Below are 20,887 nucleotides of genomic sequence, written 5' to 3'. Positions count from 1 at the left end.
TTCATTAATAAAGTTGTTTTCAGTCAGTGACACACCGTGGTCAGGCCCTCGCTTTTACACATTTAAATCGTATTAGAGAATTTTTCAGCTTTCCTACTTCACTTTCCCGCCTTTTTTCAACTGTCTCCCTAACAAAGATCTCCTGTCTCCATGCTTCACACTGCCTCCCATCAGCCCCTCTGTCTGTGTTTGTACACAGATAAATCTCCATCCGCTGCTCATTGGCTGTGAAATGAGCCTCCAGCTGCCAACAGCAGCTGCTGCAGCTGCATTTACTGGCTGTTTGGGGAACCAGCAGAAGACATTTTGTGGCAGACTTGTGTGACAGATGGTCCAAACTGCACGTCAAATGTTTCCTCTGATTCTGACAGAGATAAAGAAAAGGGAAAGAGAAGGTAAAGGGTAGATTTATTGGTCATTTTTTAAACAAAGTTTAAAATTAGCCATAAGAAGGCTTGTTAGAGGAACAGTTCTCTGTCCAAGGCAAAGTTTAAAAAATTAAATTAAATTTGTTCTTGATCCTGCTACATCTTTGGAGGTGAAGAATGAGTTGATTGAAATCAACAGCTACTATGAAGATTCAATTGCTTCAGTTGCTCAGGCATGTTGCTGGTGGCATCATTCAATTCCTGCAGTGCATTTTTTGAACTTGCATCAGAGTCTTATGTCCTTATGGCTCCCAACAAGGTCAGCCCATCCAGTGCAACAGCTTGATCTGGGATGTTAGGGATAAACCATGTCTCTGTGAAGATGTGCGCGGAGCAGTCTCTGACCTCCCGTTGCTAAGAGAGTCTCTATCACATCTCTTCCACTTTATTCTCCTGCGAGCAGATATTAGCCAGAAGAAGGCTTGTTAGAGGAACAGTTCACGGTCCAAGGCAAGTCAGCCTCACCCTCAAGCCAGCTCTCCTCCCTCTCTTTAGGTTTAGTTTCTCCCCTCTGGTCGACTGGCTGTTCGGCATATGCTGTTGGTGGGGATGGTAAATGGTAAATAAGTCTATTTACTTGTACTTGTATAGTACTTGTATAGCACTTTTCTCGTCTTATTGACCACTCAAAGCAGTTTAACACTACATGTCACATTTGCCCATTCAGACACTGGTGGCCGCGGCTACCGTACAATTTGGGGTTCAGTATCTTGCCCTAGGATACTTTGACATGTGATGTGAGCCGTGATCCTTTCACAGTCTGCTACATTCAGTCCAAACTCCACACAACTTTTTTCCGAGGCTGATAAGTGCTTCTCTATCATGGAAAAGTCATGCTCCAGCTGAAGGGGCCATGGTGTCCAAAAAATAGAAAAATATAACAAAAAAATAGCAAGGATTTGTGGAGCTACAGGCTGCTGCTCTACATGCGCTGCCAATGTCATAGCAACCCAGTTTTAGTGAAATGGAGATAACATGAAAATTTTATTGTGAATTTTGGGTAAATGCTAAAACAATTAACCCTTAGGGACTGTTTGGCGCATTTTACTCGCATTTCATCCTTCATTGTTGATCATTTTGGCTGTGTTCATGCACATGGCATACATTATGGCAAGATTGTGTATTTTTGTTTAATCTTGGTATTTCCAGCACAGCTCCTACAATAACTCTAAAATACACTGTGGAAACAACATCGTTGCATTTATGCTGTTAAGTGCAAAAAATACATTGAAACCTCAAACTACAATTTTTGATCCCACAGCCATCAAATCATAAGAACACGCATTCTATTATTTCTTGGCGTCATTCTGGGCTTTTGCTTTGGAATTTGAAATTTTTACTAGTTTTCACCTGATTACATCTTTTTTTTAAACCATATTTGGCATTTGGAGAAAAATATGCTATTTCCACTGGGTGCACTGTCACATATCCCAGGCTGTGATAAAATAAATAAATAAAAAAATCTACTCAGCATGTAGTATATTGAAAATAATTCTTTTTTTTCCTCATCTAAAAGCATAGTGGCATCATGACAAAAACCTGGCATTTGACAGGTTAAAATTCTGAAAATTAATATTCAATTGATATTCATGATTCAGACTAATGTTGGTATAAAAATGTAACTCAATGAAAATATAAAATCATAATAATGTATAATAAACTAAACACAATAAATAAGGAAATTTGTGTTTGCTAGATTATTTCTTTGTTGGAACAATGCCTGTTTTTTTCCCCTCTAAATGGTGCCACATTTGTAAGGAAAATGCATTTGTGGGAAGAGCAGCAGAGTTTGTGGGTTGCGCCCATGAAAAATTTGCCAAATCTTCTCTGCCAATGCCAAACACCTCTTCTTGCTGTTGCTACTGACTCTTGTTTTGAGCGTCTGGTACCCCCAGATGATGATTGTCAGCATCTGTGAGCATGGGCCCTGCTACAGTGGTCAGTTGGTGTCTGCTCTAAGAATCGGCATGCCACGTTCGACTGATCTGAATAGGGCCCGTGCCATAGGGCAACTTCAAGGTGGTGTGCCACCAAACCAAGTTGCAGCATTATTTGGAGTGAGCCCTGGTACCATCTCCAAACTGAAGGGAAGTTCCATATAACGGGGGATGTCAGAGACAGGCTGCAAAGTGGGCGTCCCAAGAAGACAGCACCCCAAGAAGGCTGTTTCCTCACCCTGTCAGCAACCCATAGGCAGTCTTCTACAGATTAGCAGTCAAGGTTTGCAGGACAATATGGCTGAAGGCTGTCTGCCCAGACAATCCAGAACAGACTGCACGCAGCCAATCTCTTGTCTCATAGGGCAGCCAGGAGGCCTGCCATGACTGCCCTTCACCGTCAGGCACATTTGCGCTGGTGTCGGCAAAACATGCACTGGAACCTGAACATGTGGAGGAACACTATGTTCAGCGAGGAGTCCAGATTCTGCTTACAGCAGTTAGATCGTAGGGTCAAAGTGTGGAGAAAACACAGAGAACGCTATGCTGATTACTGCACGATAGAGTAACATCTTTTGTTGGAGGCAGTGTGATGGTGTGGTGCGCCATCTCCCTCACTGGAAAATCGAGGCTTGTCATCATTGGAGGCAATCTCAATGCAGAGAAATATCGAGAGAAGATTCTACAACCAGGCTGTGGTGGCTGTGTATGATTCGCTACTGAGGCTCCTGTTTGTCAAATGAATAAATTGTTAAATTGCCAGTGTGTTTCTTCAGACTTCAATCATCCAATCCACCAAACAACACCAAACAAGAGTCAATAGCAGAGTAAGCTGTTTGGCTTTGGCAGAGAAGATCTGGCAAATTTTTCATGGGCGCAACCCACATACTCAGTTCTGCTGCTCATCCCACAAATGCATGTTCCTTACAAATGTGGCACCATTTAAAAGGGAAATAAACAGGCTTTCTAACAGTATAAGATTTATTGCCAAGAAGCATTGTTATAACAAAGAAATAATCTACCAAACACAAATTTCCTTACTTATTGTGCTACGTTTATTTTTTAAAGCTTGATTTTGAAAAGCGCATTTTGTGCGCAGGGTGATATGAGTGTGTGAAATATTAAAGTTGCCCTGAAGGGTTAAAGTATTAAAGTAGAAGACAAAATAAAGCCCTTTTTACACGGCCTGTTCATTCAGCCTCACTATAATTTTTAACAGGCAAAATTTGGGAATAGGAGGACAGAGTTGTACTGCCTTTACCAGTGCAGCGTTGATGTCTGTGGCCTGTACACAGGTGTTTTTAGAACTGTAGCACTTTTTGTCACTAAAAAAGGACATTTTGGAAAACTCCTTCCATGATGAAGATATTCAGAAACTCAGTTTTCAGTGTTTATGTGTAGACAGGAAAAACTGTTTTTTTCCTGTAATTTCCAGTAATAGCCTAACTCAAGGAAGAGCAAAAGTGGAATCAAATGCCTGCTAATTCATAAACAGAGCTCATTATAGCAAACCAACCAACCAATTTATCATAAAAGCTCTAAAGCTCTAAAATTTAAAGAACTCTTGCAGCCCTCGTCATCACACTAACAAATATCTTGAAAGCTTTAAAATAGCCAAACAGATGACAAGAATGTTTTAGAAGAGTTGTTTCTCGTTTAGATTTTCAAATGACAGCAGTTTAACTCTGATCTCTTTCTAAGAGGAGGCAGGAAGCTCAGGCTGAACAGGTGAGACGATGATGAGGAGAGGGCAGGGCTTACCTTACACCCCTCACAGGTGATGACGCCGTAGTGGATCCCTGATGATTTATCTCCGCAGATCTTACAGGGAATGATTTCAATCTGAGCTGCAGACACAGAGAGAAAATTTACTGTCAGCAGATCACACACACACCTGGAGGCTTCATTACAAAAGCACATTTATTCCCATGTTTGTTCTCTGTCAGATGACTTGAGGATGATTAAAGTTTTATTCTGTTTATTTAAAGACACTTTGTTAATAAAACTCCAATAGAAATAGAGACCTCAACAAAAATCCCCAAGTCACACTGATAGCTTGATATTTGATTGAAAACTGTCATAGCTAACTAACTGCAGTCAATATTTACTTCAGTATTTGGGCTGTTCAGATTGTGTGATTTCTGAACGCTATTCCCAACTATATATGTAAACGCATGGAAAAAATTAAAGAAAAAAATTGCAAGATAGGCTATTATAATTAGCGTTGCACTAATGTGTTCATTACTTTAATTTTGCCTGTGATAAAGGTAGAGCTATATCTAATTACTTACTTTCTAAATACTGCTGGGTACCCTAATCTAAGGGCCTAATAGGACTAATATATCACTCATTCATTCAGCCTTTATTTAAATATCGAGGAACCACTGAGGAAAAGTCCCCAATTTCAATGATGTCCAGAGCATAGAAAACAAAAAGAAAGAAGAAAGGACTGAGGCGTAACTTTTTTATTTAAAATACATTTTAAATACTACCCAAGTTGTATGTCCTTCACATACACCCAAACTGAAAGCACAAGTCCCTCCTCAGTGCTTACATTTTTTTAAATGCCTGACCTGTTTTTCAGCACCCTTTTCCCCCTAAAAATAACAAACAGTACCTAGAAGGCCACACAAACCGAGCGCCCGGTCCAGTCACTAAGGTGTGTGCACGACAGAGAAAAAAAGAAAAAAAAGCCCAAAACAACCCCAAAACACCAGCAAATCACAGAGATGCAGATTTGCACAGGACTCATATTATTCCATGACCTCTGTGTTTTCCAAAATATGGAAGGTGATTTGCCCTGGATTTTTTTCCTTACAAATTACGGCCATGACCAATGTGCATTGGATAAAAATAAAAGACATCCTCAGCAATTATTATTAATTAATCCCGGATGTTCCCATGTAATACTCGTCCTGTTCAAATAGGGCTTAAGTTAATTACTACTATTTATTTGTTTAAAATAAGTTATTCCTTTCTGTTTCTGTTTTTATTTGTGTGTTTATTCGCCAAATCTAGCTGCTTTGTGGTGAAATAAAACTGTAGTTCGGGTTTCTCTTATGACTGTTGTTACAGCCAACAGCAGGACATATTCAGGGAATATTGTATGAACTTTTTTTTTTTTTTCGATTTCTGTTATGTCGTACCTCCATCGTCTTCTTCTTACTTGTGGCTGTGACCAGTCACTGTGACCAGTCACAATTTGGGGTTCAGTATCTTGCTCAATGATACTCGCATGTTGCCTGGAGGAGCTGGGGATCGTATCGCTGACCTTGTAATTATAGGACAACCCACTCTACCTCTGAGCCACAGCCACCCCATTTAGCCCATTTTTATGTGTTTTTTATGTGTCCATGTGTCGCGTTAATCAGTGAGTCACGCCATGCTGCATTTCTATTGGTTGGTCAGTCGACGTAGGTCGTAACAGCAGTAAGACATCATCCCAAATTTTTGACACAGTCAGAATTTGATCCCAGGCTGTCTTTGATCCTAGTGGCTACCTTTGAAGTTCTCTCATCGTGTGACATAAGACCACCGTTTTAGAGCCACGTTTCTTTCACCGTGGTCATCTTTCATCTGAGACAGCCCAAAATCGCAGTAAGTACACAGGGCTTTAGTCGTGAAGAGATGAGTTCAGAAGTGAAGGCTGTCAGAGTGTGAATAGTTTATCAGCAGCTCGCACTGAATCTGAAAACACACTGACTCACTGACTATGTGTATTTATACACTCAGCAGCTTGTAGCAGAGTGACAGCTCAGCTCGGAATGGTTATATTTAGCAGAGGGAAGTTATGTAAGCGTATAGCCACATGAGCTCAAACACACACACACACACACACACACACACACACACACACACACACACAAAAAAAAATACTGTTACTACACACAAGCTTTTACCCACTCACACACACGGAGACATCACAAACAAGGTGTAGCGGATTCTTGAGACACATAGTGAACGAAGGATCGTCCCTCATCTGTTTGTCTGCAGTACAGAAACACTCCTCACTCTGTTATCTAGGTTATAAATCTGCTTCCCAATCAGATTTATTTTGTTTTTCTTAGCAGTTGGCGATAAATTGATTAGACTCGACATATCGCGGCTTGTTCCACGTGAAAAATGACTTTATTGAAAACACAGAGTATAAATTGTCTTGTTGGTTTTTAAGCCACTGGCATGGGACTCACTTTAGTGTTTCAGCTTTCACTCTCTCCTGCAGCTCTCTGCCTCCCACAGACACACACAAAAAGTAGGGCTTTTGCAGAGCTCTGGACCGTGACTATTTAGTCAAATTTTGCAACCATGGAGCACCACTATGACTTGCCAATACTCTTAATATCTGAAGTGGAGAGCTGTTAGTTAGTTTCCAGCTTACAGAGAATAAATCATCATGTTTAACGGCACTGCAGTAACTGTCTAGCTGAATGAGTGGTTTGACTCATTATTGTGTAATGCACAAACATTATGCCCAGCCCAAACAGGCTTACAAATTATTATTAATTATTAACACAAAAAGACCAGAAACCAAAGTAGACACTTGACAATAATACACTAGCAAAACAAAGCCAAGTGCGTCTCACACGGACCCAAAGGAGTGCCGTGTGGGTCATAATCAGAAACAGCCAACAGCCACTGATCGAGCTGTTGCATTCAATGTCCTGACAATGAGAACAGGCTAAGTGGAATCACACGAGAAAATTAAATAAATAAATAAATAAATAAATCTGAAAATTGCAAGTAATTTTAAGGCTTTGCTGAGAGGGAAAAGTTTTTGTATAAAATAAAAAAATTAAACAAAACTATGATGACTGCATTCTGGGAAAGGGTTATTTTATTTTTGTGAAGAGCTACAGCCAACAGGGTGTGTGTGTGTGTGTGTGTGTGTGTGTATGTGTGTGTGTGTGTGTGTAACAAAAATGATGAAAGAATAAATAAATAAAAATTAAATTCACCATTTTGTGCCTGGTTATGTTTAGCACTGTTTCTTACCTGGTAATTGCTCTTAAATTTATTCCATTGACTGTCTGTTAACTTTGTTGTATTTATGAACTTAAAGTGCTTTGGCTCAATATGTGAAATATGTCAATAAAATTTGATTGCGTTTCTGTTTATGGAACTGAAGCATTTCGATAATAAACAAGGACAGATTGACATATTTCAATATATATATTTCAGATATCATTATATATATATAAAATCAACCATAACTGAAAAAAACTCACACATATGTACACACCAATGACGCAAACACACCACTGAAAACTCACACACTCCAACGTCTGTGCTGCAGTTTCCTCTCTGCAGTAATTAGCTCTCTGAGTGTTAATCCCGTCTGAATTCCACATTTCAACATCAAAGAGGACGTTCAGCAGAGCCACCGCCTGAAATTAAAGCTGAAGTGAGAGCCGCAGATATTTATACACAGCCAGCCGCAAACATAAACAGCTGCTTTGTTTTTTTAAGTCCCCCCACCCCAGGCTCACTGTGAAGGCTACAGAGGCATTTTATCTTTCTTCTAATCTAACCAATAAAAATAAATAAATAAAACAAAATAAAACAAAATAAAATAATATTAAAAAAAATGAAACTGAGTAATTAAAAAGAGGACAGGGACTCTGTGATAAAACGGATGGAATTAATGAAAGTAACTTGCTGTTGAGTTGGTTTCGAGTTACATTCAATAAAAACATTCATGTGCTTTTGTTGCCTAAACATAACCACATGCGGCGTCATCATACCATGTGCTTTAGATGACACCACGATCCCGGAATGTCAACAGCAGACGAAATAGTCGACCACAAAGTGGCAACATGTAACAACTTGGGATGAACATGTTGGATCCACACATGTTGGTGCAACTTGAAGCATAGTATTTATAATTTTTCCCACTCAACATGCATCAATACCACGTTGTGTTTTAGCCTTGGAATCTGTTTAACCACAGTACTGATGTGCACTGAGACATTCAGGTGAGACACTGACAGACAGTTGCTGCTGACACGAGTTCCAGATGCAAACTTGCAGACAAGCTGTAGGCGACTTCTACTTTCTACAGCAGGATGAAGTGCCTTGCTCATGGGACAGTGTGATAGGATAGCCAAACATCTTGTCTCCAGTCTGTCACTGAAATGTTGCCAGCAGGTTCTTTAATCTCCCCGTCCAGCTTCCACATAATCTCAGAGTGGATGTAATAACGGCAGACATATGGCAGCACACACGGAACACCATCACACCCATTCAGCCTGTCAGCAGATGAAGCAACAGCTTGTTCAACAGCCACAGTTGGTGGTTTGCTTAGTCAAGTCTCCAACAGGTCCCCACAGTAATCTGCACACCGAGGCTCTTTATGTTCTCAAAAATTTACTCTGACGTTCAGCAACAGACTCAACGTATTTATACTCCTGGCAAATGCTTTTCCAGGTGATAAAGATAAGATATTTGTGCTTTTGACTGAATTAATTCCTGCATGTGTCAATTAAATAATCTGTTACCCCTGAAAAAGTAAAGAATGTAAATTACAACATGTAGTTTTGTTTTGTAATAACAAAGGTATATCCACAAATCATACGTCTATCTTAACTGAAAATACATAAATCAAACCCAACCAGACACAGCAGCCCGATATTTCACATGATTTGTGCATTTTCATGTGTCCAGTAAAGGAGGTAGGTGCTGATAAGGAGTAAACCCAAACTCCCTGGTTGTGTTTGAAATCACATACAAATGTACTTCATATTATAGGCAATATGAATCAGTATGTACCGCATTCTGCCTTAATAACTAATGATTAAGTATGCCATTACCAGCAGACTGTTAACACTGAAGTACACTGGAGCATCATGATGTGTATCATCACCTCATTGACACGCAGGATGAAGTCAGGTAAATATAGGACACTTTTTGGTAGATTACCAAGAAAACCACCTAAAACTCTGCAGACTTATCTCAAGTGTTACTTTTATAACATATTGTGGTTCTTTGCCATATTTCTATGAAGAAAATTTATTGCCAAGAAAAAAATGGCTAATTCTGGACTATTGTGGCAAATATGGACTTACGGCATCAGATTTAATATTTCTTGAGTGTCAAAAATACTAAAAATGTCTAAAAGTCATAATGTTATGGCACCTAAAAACATGCTGGTTCTATGGTAAACAAATGCCGCATCTCACCTTAAGTTTTTGGCCCATTTTACCTGAATACATTAAGACCTTAAGAAAACCCTTTCCCATTTAAAACTAAAGTGGTAATTTTTTTATTATGAGTCAAACTGTTGATAATATGCAAAACCCTCCATACATTTTTTTTACTAGCATGAGAAAATCCACATGCCACATGACTTTCCTTGCAAGATCTGACACCAGTGACTTTTTGACACAAACATAAGAACGGCCCTACTAAAAAAAAACAAAAAAAAAAAACATTTTTTGGGGGGCTTTCATATGATAAACTGACCCACAAACACACCTGAAAATGCTGTAGTATGCATGCCAGGCCAGTAGTTGGCAGTGTAACTTTGTAATGACACACCATAGAAAAAGGACACACACACATGCGCGAAGTGCGACCGTGATTTCATATCTCTCACAGGATCTCCACAGTGACAGTTTACATGGAAACAGAAGGGGTTCGTTTTCAAAACATTACACTCTGGAACTTGATTTGAAAAGTTTGTGTTTTCTAACTCTATCTCTATCCCCAAAACGCTGTAGTCATATGAACAAAAAGCTAAACCGCAACAAAAAATTTCATACATGCTTTTCATGTATGAGCTGTTGCCGTGTAAACGGCCCTTTAGTGTTGTTGCTTGATCTGTTACTATCGCAAGACACAAAAAGCTTCCAGTGAAACATCAGAACTCTTCGGTTCCATCAGAACAGATAAGATTTCTAACAGATGTCGTAGAAAACAGATGTCAGTCAGCTCAGAGAACTTGTCCACATGTTGTTCCTCTGCAGCTCTGTCCTTTACAGGCCAAGTGTTAAGCATGATTCACGTTTTGCTCTTTAGATTGCACTCAAGTCTGTGGTTGTAGATGCAGGTGTGAAAATGTCTGGTCTGTGCTGACACAAACTCTGTGTAACAACTGAAACCATGTTCAAATCTAATGTTATTAAATACGGAGCTCCATCTGAACACTTGAACCTTGCAGAGCTGTCCCTGTGGATGCTGCAGATGCTCCTTGCAGAGATAACACTGTATAATGTGTAATTAGCAGCACAGCAGCGCCACGTGAAGGCTAATGAGCTGGAAGAATTTCATGAGAGCCACCGCCAGTTACTGTGTTTACCCCAAAAATGCTAAAGCTTGGGCAAAACAAATCCCTGATGGATAAATTATTTGAAACCCTGCGTTCAAAAATAATAAAGTTTCTCAGAAATGGGATCAAAGCAGGAGCAGAGAGGAGGGCCGTTTAGCCACTGAGCCTTTGAAATATGTCACAGTTTGGTTGGAAATGTAAAGCAGCCATTCTCCATCCTCCCCGTGCTACTTTCTTCTCTTCTGTTCCAGCTGAAGTTCAATCTGAGTGTGATTTTAGTTTCTTTCCTGAATTCCACTCTTGTTTTCCATTTTTTTCAGATAGATTTATATAGGATTCATAGTTTGGTTTTCATCTGGCTCACCAGTTTTTCACACCCAACCAAAGAAAGTCACATACCGAAAGGCACTTAATCAGCACTGATAATCCTGTCATAAAATTCTGTCTGTCTTTTTGGAACCATTTTTCTCCCCCATGGGTGTCCAAAAAATCTAAAATTGCACATGGGCTTTGAGATTAGCCCTTTGTCTCATTCACCCCTTTTGTATAAAAATACTGCATAAATACATTGACACACTTGCATGACATGCCCTTGGATGGCATCTGCTGAGAACCAACCCAACAGTCGCCACATTATTATGTGGCGGGACGGCAGCATGATGTGTGCACGGGCAGTGTTGCTTGAGATTGCAGCCGGACATGACCTGGTGCGTCTGCATGATACGGGGCTTGACAGTTTCAACTAATCAAACCTAAACAACACTGTCTTCACAAAAAGAGCGATATTTATAGCTATACATTTACTAATCAAAGTATTCTCTTCACTCAAAATCAGCAGGATGCGACGCACAGAAACAGCTGTTAACAGTTTGTAGTGCATACTTTCTCTCGTAACTCTGTTTTGTATCTTTAGCAAGGTTGCTACAATAGGGGAAAATTAGGAATTAGGGTCAAATTTTCTTTTTAAAACCACAATGGTCACGAAGGCTAAATGACATCTGACTGTACCTGAATCCTGTTTCAGAACTACGAACAGCGCTGCACCAACACCCCAAAGTGTCAATAATCAACACAGACGCAGCAGAGAATAACAATAACAATTTCTTCCTACTTTCATGCTTATTTGTCCAAAACAGCCCATAAACAATCCACAGAGCCCTTGGCCTCCTCTCCCTGCTTGTTGCTTTTTGTCTCGGACAGTTCTATGTCCTTTTTCAATCTCACCGAGGTCTCCACACTGTTGATCTGCCGAGATGACTTTTACCTGCTTAGTGTTGGCTTCATTATCTTTTTGTCATTTCCCCAGTATCCTCCTTGCCACAGAGGGTAGGCTGTCTTAATTTAAACCACAGTTTCATATCACATCAGCTCACTCGAGGAGCACAGAACTCCCAAACCCTGTGCGCTGCATCACCTGAAGTTCTCTCTCTCTCTCTCTCTCTCTCAAAATCTGGTTTAAAAGGCATCTAAAATAGGCTAACAAGGGATTTTTGTGCAACTTCAGTGGGAAATAAAGGCTAACTACACAGGTAACATTAAATATAAATACATATTTTCATAGTGAGACAGGAGGTGTCGGATCCAAGTAAATAGGTTCCGGATCCAATGTGGGATCTGGCTCAAATTAAGCCCTGTGCAGCAGCATCCCAGAACATAAAAAGAATACGCAAAAGGATAGCTAGAGCATGATATGTAGAAACGGAAGTCCTCTGTAAAGCAGCACGTGATGTCTTGGGATGAGAACGTGCTGGGAGTCCACAAATCAGTGGGTTATGTCACAGTAGCTATGTCTATTATTTTTTATAGTTTATGATATTAATTCAAAATATAGTATTCTGATAGAATTTTATCAGTACAATTACATTACCTTATTTCATTTTTTTCAAGATTTTGGGGAGTCCTCTGAGTACCACTAGAGGGAGCTTGCGTTTCATCAGTGGTACACATACCACAGTTTGAGAACCAGCGCTGTTTTTCTCTATCACAGGCTTGTCCATAAGGAGGCTTTTGCTGCATTTTTTAACATGTTGGCACCATGTAGGGTCCAGGCCCCTGAGTCCATCAGTGATGTGACGGGTTGAAGGACACAGATGCAGCAGTTGCATGAGAAAATAAAAGAAGTTGGATTGATGCACGCCATTTTCGGCAATTTCTTCATGTTTTTGTGGCTGAGGTGGAAGTGATGTCACCTCCCGCCAACCCCCCTGCAGAGAACAGTTAAATAATCTCCTGGCTGTTGTAATCCTGTGACATAACAGGCTGGCTAAACGCCTCCTGCAGCTCTTTCTCACAGACTGTGAATCTGCACCAGACAGATTTAAACACACACACACGCACGCACGCACACACGCACGCACGCACACACACACACACACACACACACACACACACACACACACACACACACACACACACACACACAGCCAAGCCTGGAAAATACAGATTTGAACAGTCTGAATGAATGAATGAATGAATGTATGTTCCTGAAGGAAAAACACTAACAGCCAAGGCGTGAAAGTGAAATGTGTGTTGGTTAACTATTAAAGTTAGGAAAACTATAAGACTTCAGTCAGCATCAGTATTTGGGCAGAAATGTAAAAAGAAAACACCAACACTATGAACTCCACTTAATGAGAGGTTGTCTGAGAGGAATTATCTTTGATGTTGAAATATTTTCCAAAAATGCATTTCCAGTCAAAATTTGTCCTAGGTTTGAACAAGAATTTTAATTTCATATACAAAGCAACGACAGCCCTGTGATCGATGTGTTGAAATAAAATGATCTGATGTGCTTATATAACTGTTTCACACCACTGTCTTCCTATACTGCTCATTCCATAACGAAGGGGAAACTGGCAAAGTACATAAAACAATCTACTCCACTCCTAAAGTGACTCCGCTGGTACAGAAATGACAGAAAGCAGCTCAGATTAAGAGAAACTCTAAAAAAACACACAAAATGCTCTGCAAAACCAAGCAACTGGAGACAAAATTCTACTGTTTACAAGATTCATTCATAAATTACGGACTCCACCTTCTCGAGCAGTGAGAGATAAAACACAGTGCCATGCTCCACTACAACTTATCTGAAAACACATTAACCCACAGTGACTGTTGGGACCATTTAACACACTTTTTATTCTTCATTTTTTGATAATTTTGGCTGTGTTCATGCATATGACATACATTTTGGCAAGATTGTGTATTTTTGTTTAATCAGTGAATTTCCAGCTCAGCTCCTACAATAGGTCTAAAATACGCTGTGGAAACAAATTCACAAAACAAGAACAAAACATTCAGACAGTGCAAAAAAGACGCCACTGATACCCATTCAAACTGCAAATTCAAACTCAAAGTTTTAATCCCACAGCCATCAAAGCGTAAAAACAAGCATTTCTAGGTGTCATTCTGGGCTTTTTCCTTAGAACTTGTAATTTTTAATATTTCTACCCTGATGACATAATTTTATTTTACCATAGTTCGCATATGGAGAAAATACATGCTATTTCCACTAGGTGCACTGTCACAGTCAGGGTTGCTGCAAATCACTGACATATACCAGGCTGTGACAATCAGAATACTGAAAATACTTCCTTTTTTTCATCTAAAAACATGTGCCATCATGACAAAAAACTGGTATTTTAAGGATTAAAATTGTGAAAATTAATAAATATTTGATATTCATGATGAGGACTGATGTTGATGGAAAGAAAATTGACTTAATTTAAGCAGAAAAAATCCCAATAATGTATAATGTTTTTTAAAGCTTGATTTTGAAAAGCGCATTTTGTGTGCAGAGCGATCTGAGTGTGTGTAATATTAAAATGGCCCCGAAGGATTAAATCAATCAATAAATAAAGTCCCCACTATCAGACACCTGAACACTATTGGGATGATGTTTTAAAGGAGATGATCAACCAGCTGTCTCATGTAGCATGTAAACCTAAGCTTCTGAGAGCATATCATCAAACTTAATATCTCAGCACTGAGTCCCAGCTTTCAGGCATAAACAGGCTGGAAAAAAAAGAACGAGGTTCTGATCTAATTTAGCCAGTGGAGGGCACTGCAAGTGCAACTTCTGCTGACAATTCACTCGCCAGTTTCATTATATTCTGACACAGTGACAACCAAAAGCCAAAACATACTGCATCACCAGATCCAACAGACTGATGAGCCTAAAGATGCCACCATACAGAGGATACAGCCTTTTGGCAACAAAAACACAGTCATCAGCCGTGTTAGTGTCTCTGTTGGTGGGGGTGAGGGAGACGAGGGACACGTTCATCATCACCATTGACTTATGCCTTGATTCCTACAGCACTAAGTTGCTGATGCTGAGACGCTGTTTTGCTCCGTCCTCCACGTGGCTCTTTATCCCACCTGGAACGTCCGTGAGCGTTTCTGAATCGACAACTTTATGAGATTGTGTTTATTTTGTCATTTTGAAGTCAATCTTTACTTGAATTTTGCGATTCTACCATGCCTGAGTAGGCTACATATATGAATGCTGTCCCTTTCTGTTGGTTGTAATTCTGTTTATTAATGTTTTTGCCAACTTTGTTGTGCTGCAGCCTGAAGTCCAGCCATGATGAAGTAGATCAAAGAATTTTGGCCGTGTTTCAGTCAACAAAAACATGCTCATCTTGATAGTTATACAAGTACATATCAGCGTAGAAAAATCAAGTTAAAGATGGAGCAGGCGCGCCCGGTGGAACCATGAATGGTTGTCTGCGCCGTTGACGGACCTAGTGGAATTTAGGGGTTAGCCCATTTCAGCTGGCAAGGGTAGTGATGAAACTCAGGCCCCTACCACCATGACAACGAGCCAGAGGCTCACAGAGGTCACAAGAGGCTTAATATTCTTCTCCAACTTACTTTAGATATAAACACGACTGCTTCTGTATTGTTAAAAACTCGACAGCTAGCTTGGAAAATAGCAATATGCGGCAATGAATTAGAATAATTTATTGTTTCTTAAGTCCACAAATGAGACAAGACTTGTGCTGCGTTCACATGGAATCCAGCAGATGGCAGACCGCCAACATCTCCTGGACAGCACGAGACAAAAAATAAATAAAAAAATCCAATAGATTGTAGGAAGGCAAAATACAATACGCATGACGATGTGTTGCCATAGTGATGTGGCAAAAATATGGAATCAATGTATTCATTATTTTGTATCTATTATTTCATGTAATTATTGTAGCAATTTTTATAGCCATAAAAAGAAGCTTTCTCTTCATGCTCCATTGCAAACTTAAAATGAAAATTAAAAATTCCCTCCAAAATGTAAAGAAAGTTCAATTCCCTTTATGTTTTTTAACAGTTCTGGTGTTTTTGTTTTCCAGCTCGGCCATGTTCTCTCCTTGTGTGGGAGCTATGCAAGATCCAGGGAAAAATTCTGTTCTGGAGGATGGCAAAAAGAAAGGGATTTTTTTTTTTTTTTACTTTGGACAGCAAAGACATCTACCATTGCCGGTATTCTTCTGCTGGACTCGCCTAATTTTACCGCCTTGGTCTCATTCACTAAAATGACATCCAGTTTGCCACATCCCATGTGATTGCAGAATAAGCTATCTCGCGCAGCCCGCAGTCCCTCATAAATTCATCATCAGTTGCTTTTTTTAAACCTGCTCAATATGATGAGAAGGTCGCCAAGTTATGTCCTCTCCTTCCGGTTTCCAGCACGTGTTGTTTGTTTCCTTGTTTTCAGTCACGGCAGTGGTGTTCTATTTCACAAGAACTGTAACAACGCCCTCTACTGTATAACAGTGAAAACAGACTGACGAAATATCTCGTCAGTGGCTGGGAAAGTGTTAAGTAGGTTTGTAAAAGTATGGATTGGGACAGGAGATGTGTGGGACAGATATAAGGCTTGTTGTCTCTCCTTAGCTCCAATCATCAAAGGATCATTAGTCACTTGTGGCCATTTTCACAGCTATGCTGACGATACATCATTCTCAGTGGAAAATGCAAAAATCAACAATTGTATTTTAAGCCTTCATACCTTTATATGTGACATATACCTCAGAGACCTTTTAGCTTTTTTTTCACAGTTTAGGAGTGACTGTAGAATTTCGCTTAAGTGTACCTTCAACTTTCAAACACCAAACCTTTTGTTTTTCTTGCACAGAAAATGCTGGTTAAAAAAATGCCAACTTTAAAATGATAGTTTGGGACTTTTGAAGTGGGGCTGTATGTGATACATATGTATAGTCAATGTATTACATACAGTAGCTGGCGATCGGCACGCTCCCGGTTTGCAGAAACAAATGGTTTGAGCGCCCCATAGCTCAGCATTACCATGCTGTATAGAGGGGTTGATATCAAACCTGTTTTAGCCACTTTAAATAGGGCCTACCTAAAAAATACAATATTAGTCTAAGTGGACGATCTATTAAGACTGTTTTCAAAGTGAAGTTTCATTTCAATAAGACTGCGTAACAGACGCTAATAGCACTTTCTGACCCTAACAGCTGAATGGCGGCAGATGAAAAAGCACTGCCAAAGGAAAATAAATACTCTAAATATAGCATCCACTTAGACTGATGTTGAGGTTTTAGGTGGGCATTTTTTAAAGTGGCTAAAACACATGTTGATATCAACCCCTCTATACAGAATGATAATGCTGAGCTGTGGGGTGTGCCCTGTCTGTTTCTGCAACTGTATGTAATACACTGACTATACGTAAGTACCTTATACAGCCCAATTTCAAAAATCCACAACAATCATTTTAACATACACCTGTGTAAGATCGCCCTAGTTTAAATATGCACCATAGCGTTCGTGCCTGTGCATCTGTGTTTAGGTTGTGACCACTAGTCTGTCCTTCTTAGGTTTTCAATGGAGGGGCCCAGTGCCCTGGACATCAGTGACTTTTTTTTCTCATTATTTCTTCTTATTCTTATTTTTCAGCATTACTTTTACCAATATTCTGTCTAGAATTACTTTATTTTATTTTATTTAACTTATTTTCCAATTTTTCCTGGACATTTTTACTGCTTCATAATACCACTGCCCACTTGCGATCCATGAAAGAGGTCTGTGGGATGGGATGGGCTTAGATTTAATAAGGTTTATGGTTAGGGTTAAGCTTTGAATAACTCTGTGTTAAAAAAAAAGAAAAATAAAAAATATTGTTGATTTCTATTTGCCCTATGTGCTTTTTGTTGAGTTCTTTTTTTTAGGGGAAACCAAAGTGATAGCAACTCATCCCCAGGAGAACATGAATGCCTGAAATAATTTTAAATGAAATCCATTAAATACATTAAATAACCACATTCCCCGATTAAAAAAACAAAAAAACGAAAAAACCCAGCTTCAGTCTCATGTTGGGGCCAAATGAAAACTCAAAGGTTCATCACAGCATGCAGGCTTTTTTCTTAAGGGGAACATTAATATCCATTTAAAATTTTATAACAATCCATCCCATAGTTGTTGAGAAATTTCAGTCTGGACCAAAGTGATGGATTGAAGGAGAATATTGCCATGCACAATGTTGCTAAAAAGTTACATATAACTGATTATTGATCTTTGAGTCTTTAGAGGGTGCAGACTAAAACCCAGTCAGGTTTCATTCTACCACATCCTCATTTCACATCCTCCTTTTCATGCCACACACATGCACACACGTGCACACACAAAAACACACACTCACCTCATCTCCTCTCGTATCACATTCCTTTACAGTGCAATTCATTTGACTGACATCTCCCAAAATAGTATTTACTCAGTGAGTGAAGGTGTTGTGTTACAAGGCTGCACAGTAAACACAAGAGAACTTGTACACAACTAAACACTCAAACCAGTTTTTCACTAAACACAGCTGCACTCTATGGGGAAACACAGTGTTGTTGCTGAACAGAGAGAAAACAACCTGTTTAACTAACTGAAACTAGACTACACTCCACTTAGTCGGGGATGCTTTGACGAGGACAAACAGAGACAGAGTGGAGCATCTTCTCACACACAAGAACATCTCTGTCAGGGGTCGTGTGGACACACAAAAAAAACAATCAACAAAGTGATAATTGAGAATGAGATCAGAAAGATAAAGATGAAAAAAAGAAAAGATGAAGATGTGTCATGATTCAGGATGCATCATTAAAGACACACACACACACACACACACACTGAATAACACAGACACAAAAAGTTTTTAACTCTTACCTTTCATGGCAGAAATCACAAAATACATATTTATAGTCCAGACTCATGGAGGAGACAGTACCAGGAGTGTTTGAACGTGTGTGTATGTGTGTGTGATCAGCAGCAGCTCTCTCTCAGCACTGACATCCTCCGCTGCTCTCTGCACCACATGAGGATCCATGTGACTGTGACATCATCAGTCTGCCTTCTCTGGCCCCGCCCTCCCATGGCATACCGCTCTGACTGACAGAGCTGTCAGCCTATCAGAGGAGAGGGTATATATATATATATATATATATATATATATATACACACACACACACACACATATACATATATATATATATATATAAATAATTTATAAATGTATTTATTTATTTTTTGTATTTATATCAGCATTATATAGGTGTGTTTATGAGGGATAAAAAAGACCATATATATATATATATATATATATATATATATATATACACACTCACACACACACAGGTGGGGATGGCTACATAGTGCTGAACTCATTTGTGCCGCTTCTGCTTGCCAAGTAACAGAGCAACAATTCGCGTAGCCTATGCTTTCATTATAGCTTTACCTCGCTTATAAAAAGATTGAAAAACAAGAGGTGGACATTAAGGACAGAAACATCTAAAAGGAAGCCACTGGTAATGTTACAGGAGAGAGAGGGAGAGATATCCTTAATGACTGACCCGTCATTTTCACCTGAGGAACCCGCTTCACCCCAGTCAGTGTGTGGACAGTGCACAGCGCAAGTATGCCCTTGTGTGTGTGTATGTGTATGTGTGTGTGTGTGTGTGTGTGTGTGTGTTTGAGTGTGTGGTGTGTTAGTGTGAAAGAGCCTGTACATCCATGCCTGTGCGTTGTATGTGTGTGTGAGTGGGAGAGGTAGAGTGAGTGCTTGGGTCTTCAGCTGAAGCTGCACTGTCATTCACTTGCTGAAATTTCAGTTCATGTCCTTCTACATTGATTTTGATCATTTTTTTCTCAAGAGAATATCACATTTTTAACCTTAGTGATGTGTTTTTTCAGATGCTAAAGACATATCATTAGCGTAATAAGAAGCCAGTGTTGTGGTTGAGCATTTCCCTGTTGGAGCTGCAGTATATGACAAGGCAGTCTCAATAACAGGGATTCTGACTTCCAGGGTTTGTTACATCACAAAAAAGCAGAATACTGCAGTGAAATGAGGGGTATCAGTGGAGAAGCCACACGTAGCAACGTAGCTGTCTTTATCTTGCAAGTAAAGTTTCACTTAACCCTGTCAATGGGAAATAAGATGTATCTAATACTAGTGCATACCCGCAGATATTTGCATCATAACCACAAAAAGACTTTAGCAGATATGCGTGCAAATTAACAGGCTAAAAAATCTGCTTTGAAACAGCATAGGTTTTTAACCTCTGTGAAAGAATGAAGCAATAACACTTTATTTCTGTCAATCAAGCTGCAATTCCAGCTTCAACCACAAAGGTGCAAAGTGACATCAAAGCCATTTTTAACTCATTAAAGGGTTTTTCATGAAAACAAAAAAATTAAAAAAATTCTGGTTCTGAGTTGGTGGGGATCTGATTAATGCCCACAGAGGAACTTTAATGCACATGATTTGATTTAGGGCATATATCACCTATTAACCCAAGGAAAATCGACTTGAATTCCTTTAAAAACATGGGAGGAAGGGAATGAACAACTTAATACAAATGACCCCAAAATTAGCAAGAAAAAAATAAAGAAAAAAAGTAAAACCCCATGCCCAATCCCTGGAATATTAGCCAAAAAATAAAAAATAAATAAAATCCAGAGCAAACAAGTAAATTATTTATGAGAAAAGAAGTGCCTGGAAATAGCAATAATTCTACAACATGTTTTTAAATAAATAATTATGATATCTAAATCTGCAACATATTCTTACCGATTCGCTCATTGTCTTTTGAAGAAATCAAACCCATTTGCTTGAGGTTTATGAGTTTAAATGCCTGTACATTGCATCTGATTTCTTGAAAAAAAAAAGTCGATCTAGGTTTCAAAGGGTTAAATGGTTATAAGATCGGTTAATGACCCAAAAAATGTCTTCTTTTTAACTCCTTTTGCCTGTGATT

General features: G+C 39.3%; 1 protein-coding gene across 3 annotated transcripts in view; it reads right to left on the bottom strand.

Annotated features, from left to right (window-relative positions):
* Positions 1–20,887, bottom strand: part of LOC121941804 (nuclear receptor ROR-alpha A-like) — a 119,602-nt gene that overhangs the window by 17,826 nt on the left and 80,889 nt on the right. For 2 of the 3 annotated variants that reach the window (XM_088081190.1, XM_088081191.1), the window contains exon 3: positions 4,127–4,212. In XM_088081190.1, the coding sequence (XP_087937316.1) occupies positions 4,127–4,212 (86 nt within the window). Of the gene's footprint in view, positions 1–4,126; positions 4,213–18,797; positions 18,952–20,887 lie in introns of those variants that run through there. The other variant, XM_088081194.1, reaches the window with a different exon arrangement.

This window comes from Plectropomus leopardus, chromosome 1, assembly GCF_026936395.1.
Source record: "Plectropomus leopardus strain MGB_pleo_1.0 chromosome 1, ASM2693639v1, whole genome shotgun sequence".
In the NCBI taxonomy this organism is placed as follows: Eukaryota; Metazoa; Chordata; class Actinopteri; order Perciformes; family Serranidae; genus Plectropomus; species Plectropomus leopardus.
Note: the sequence above shows the minus strand (reverse complement) of the source record. Positions and strands in the feature narration are given on the sequence as shown.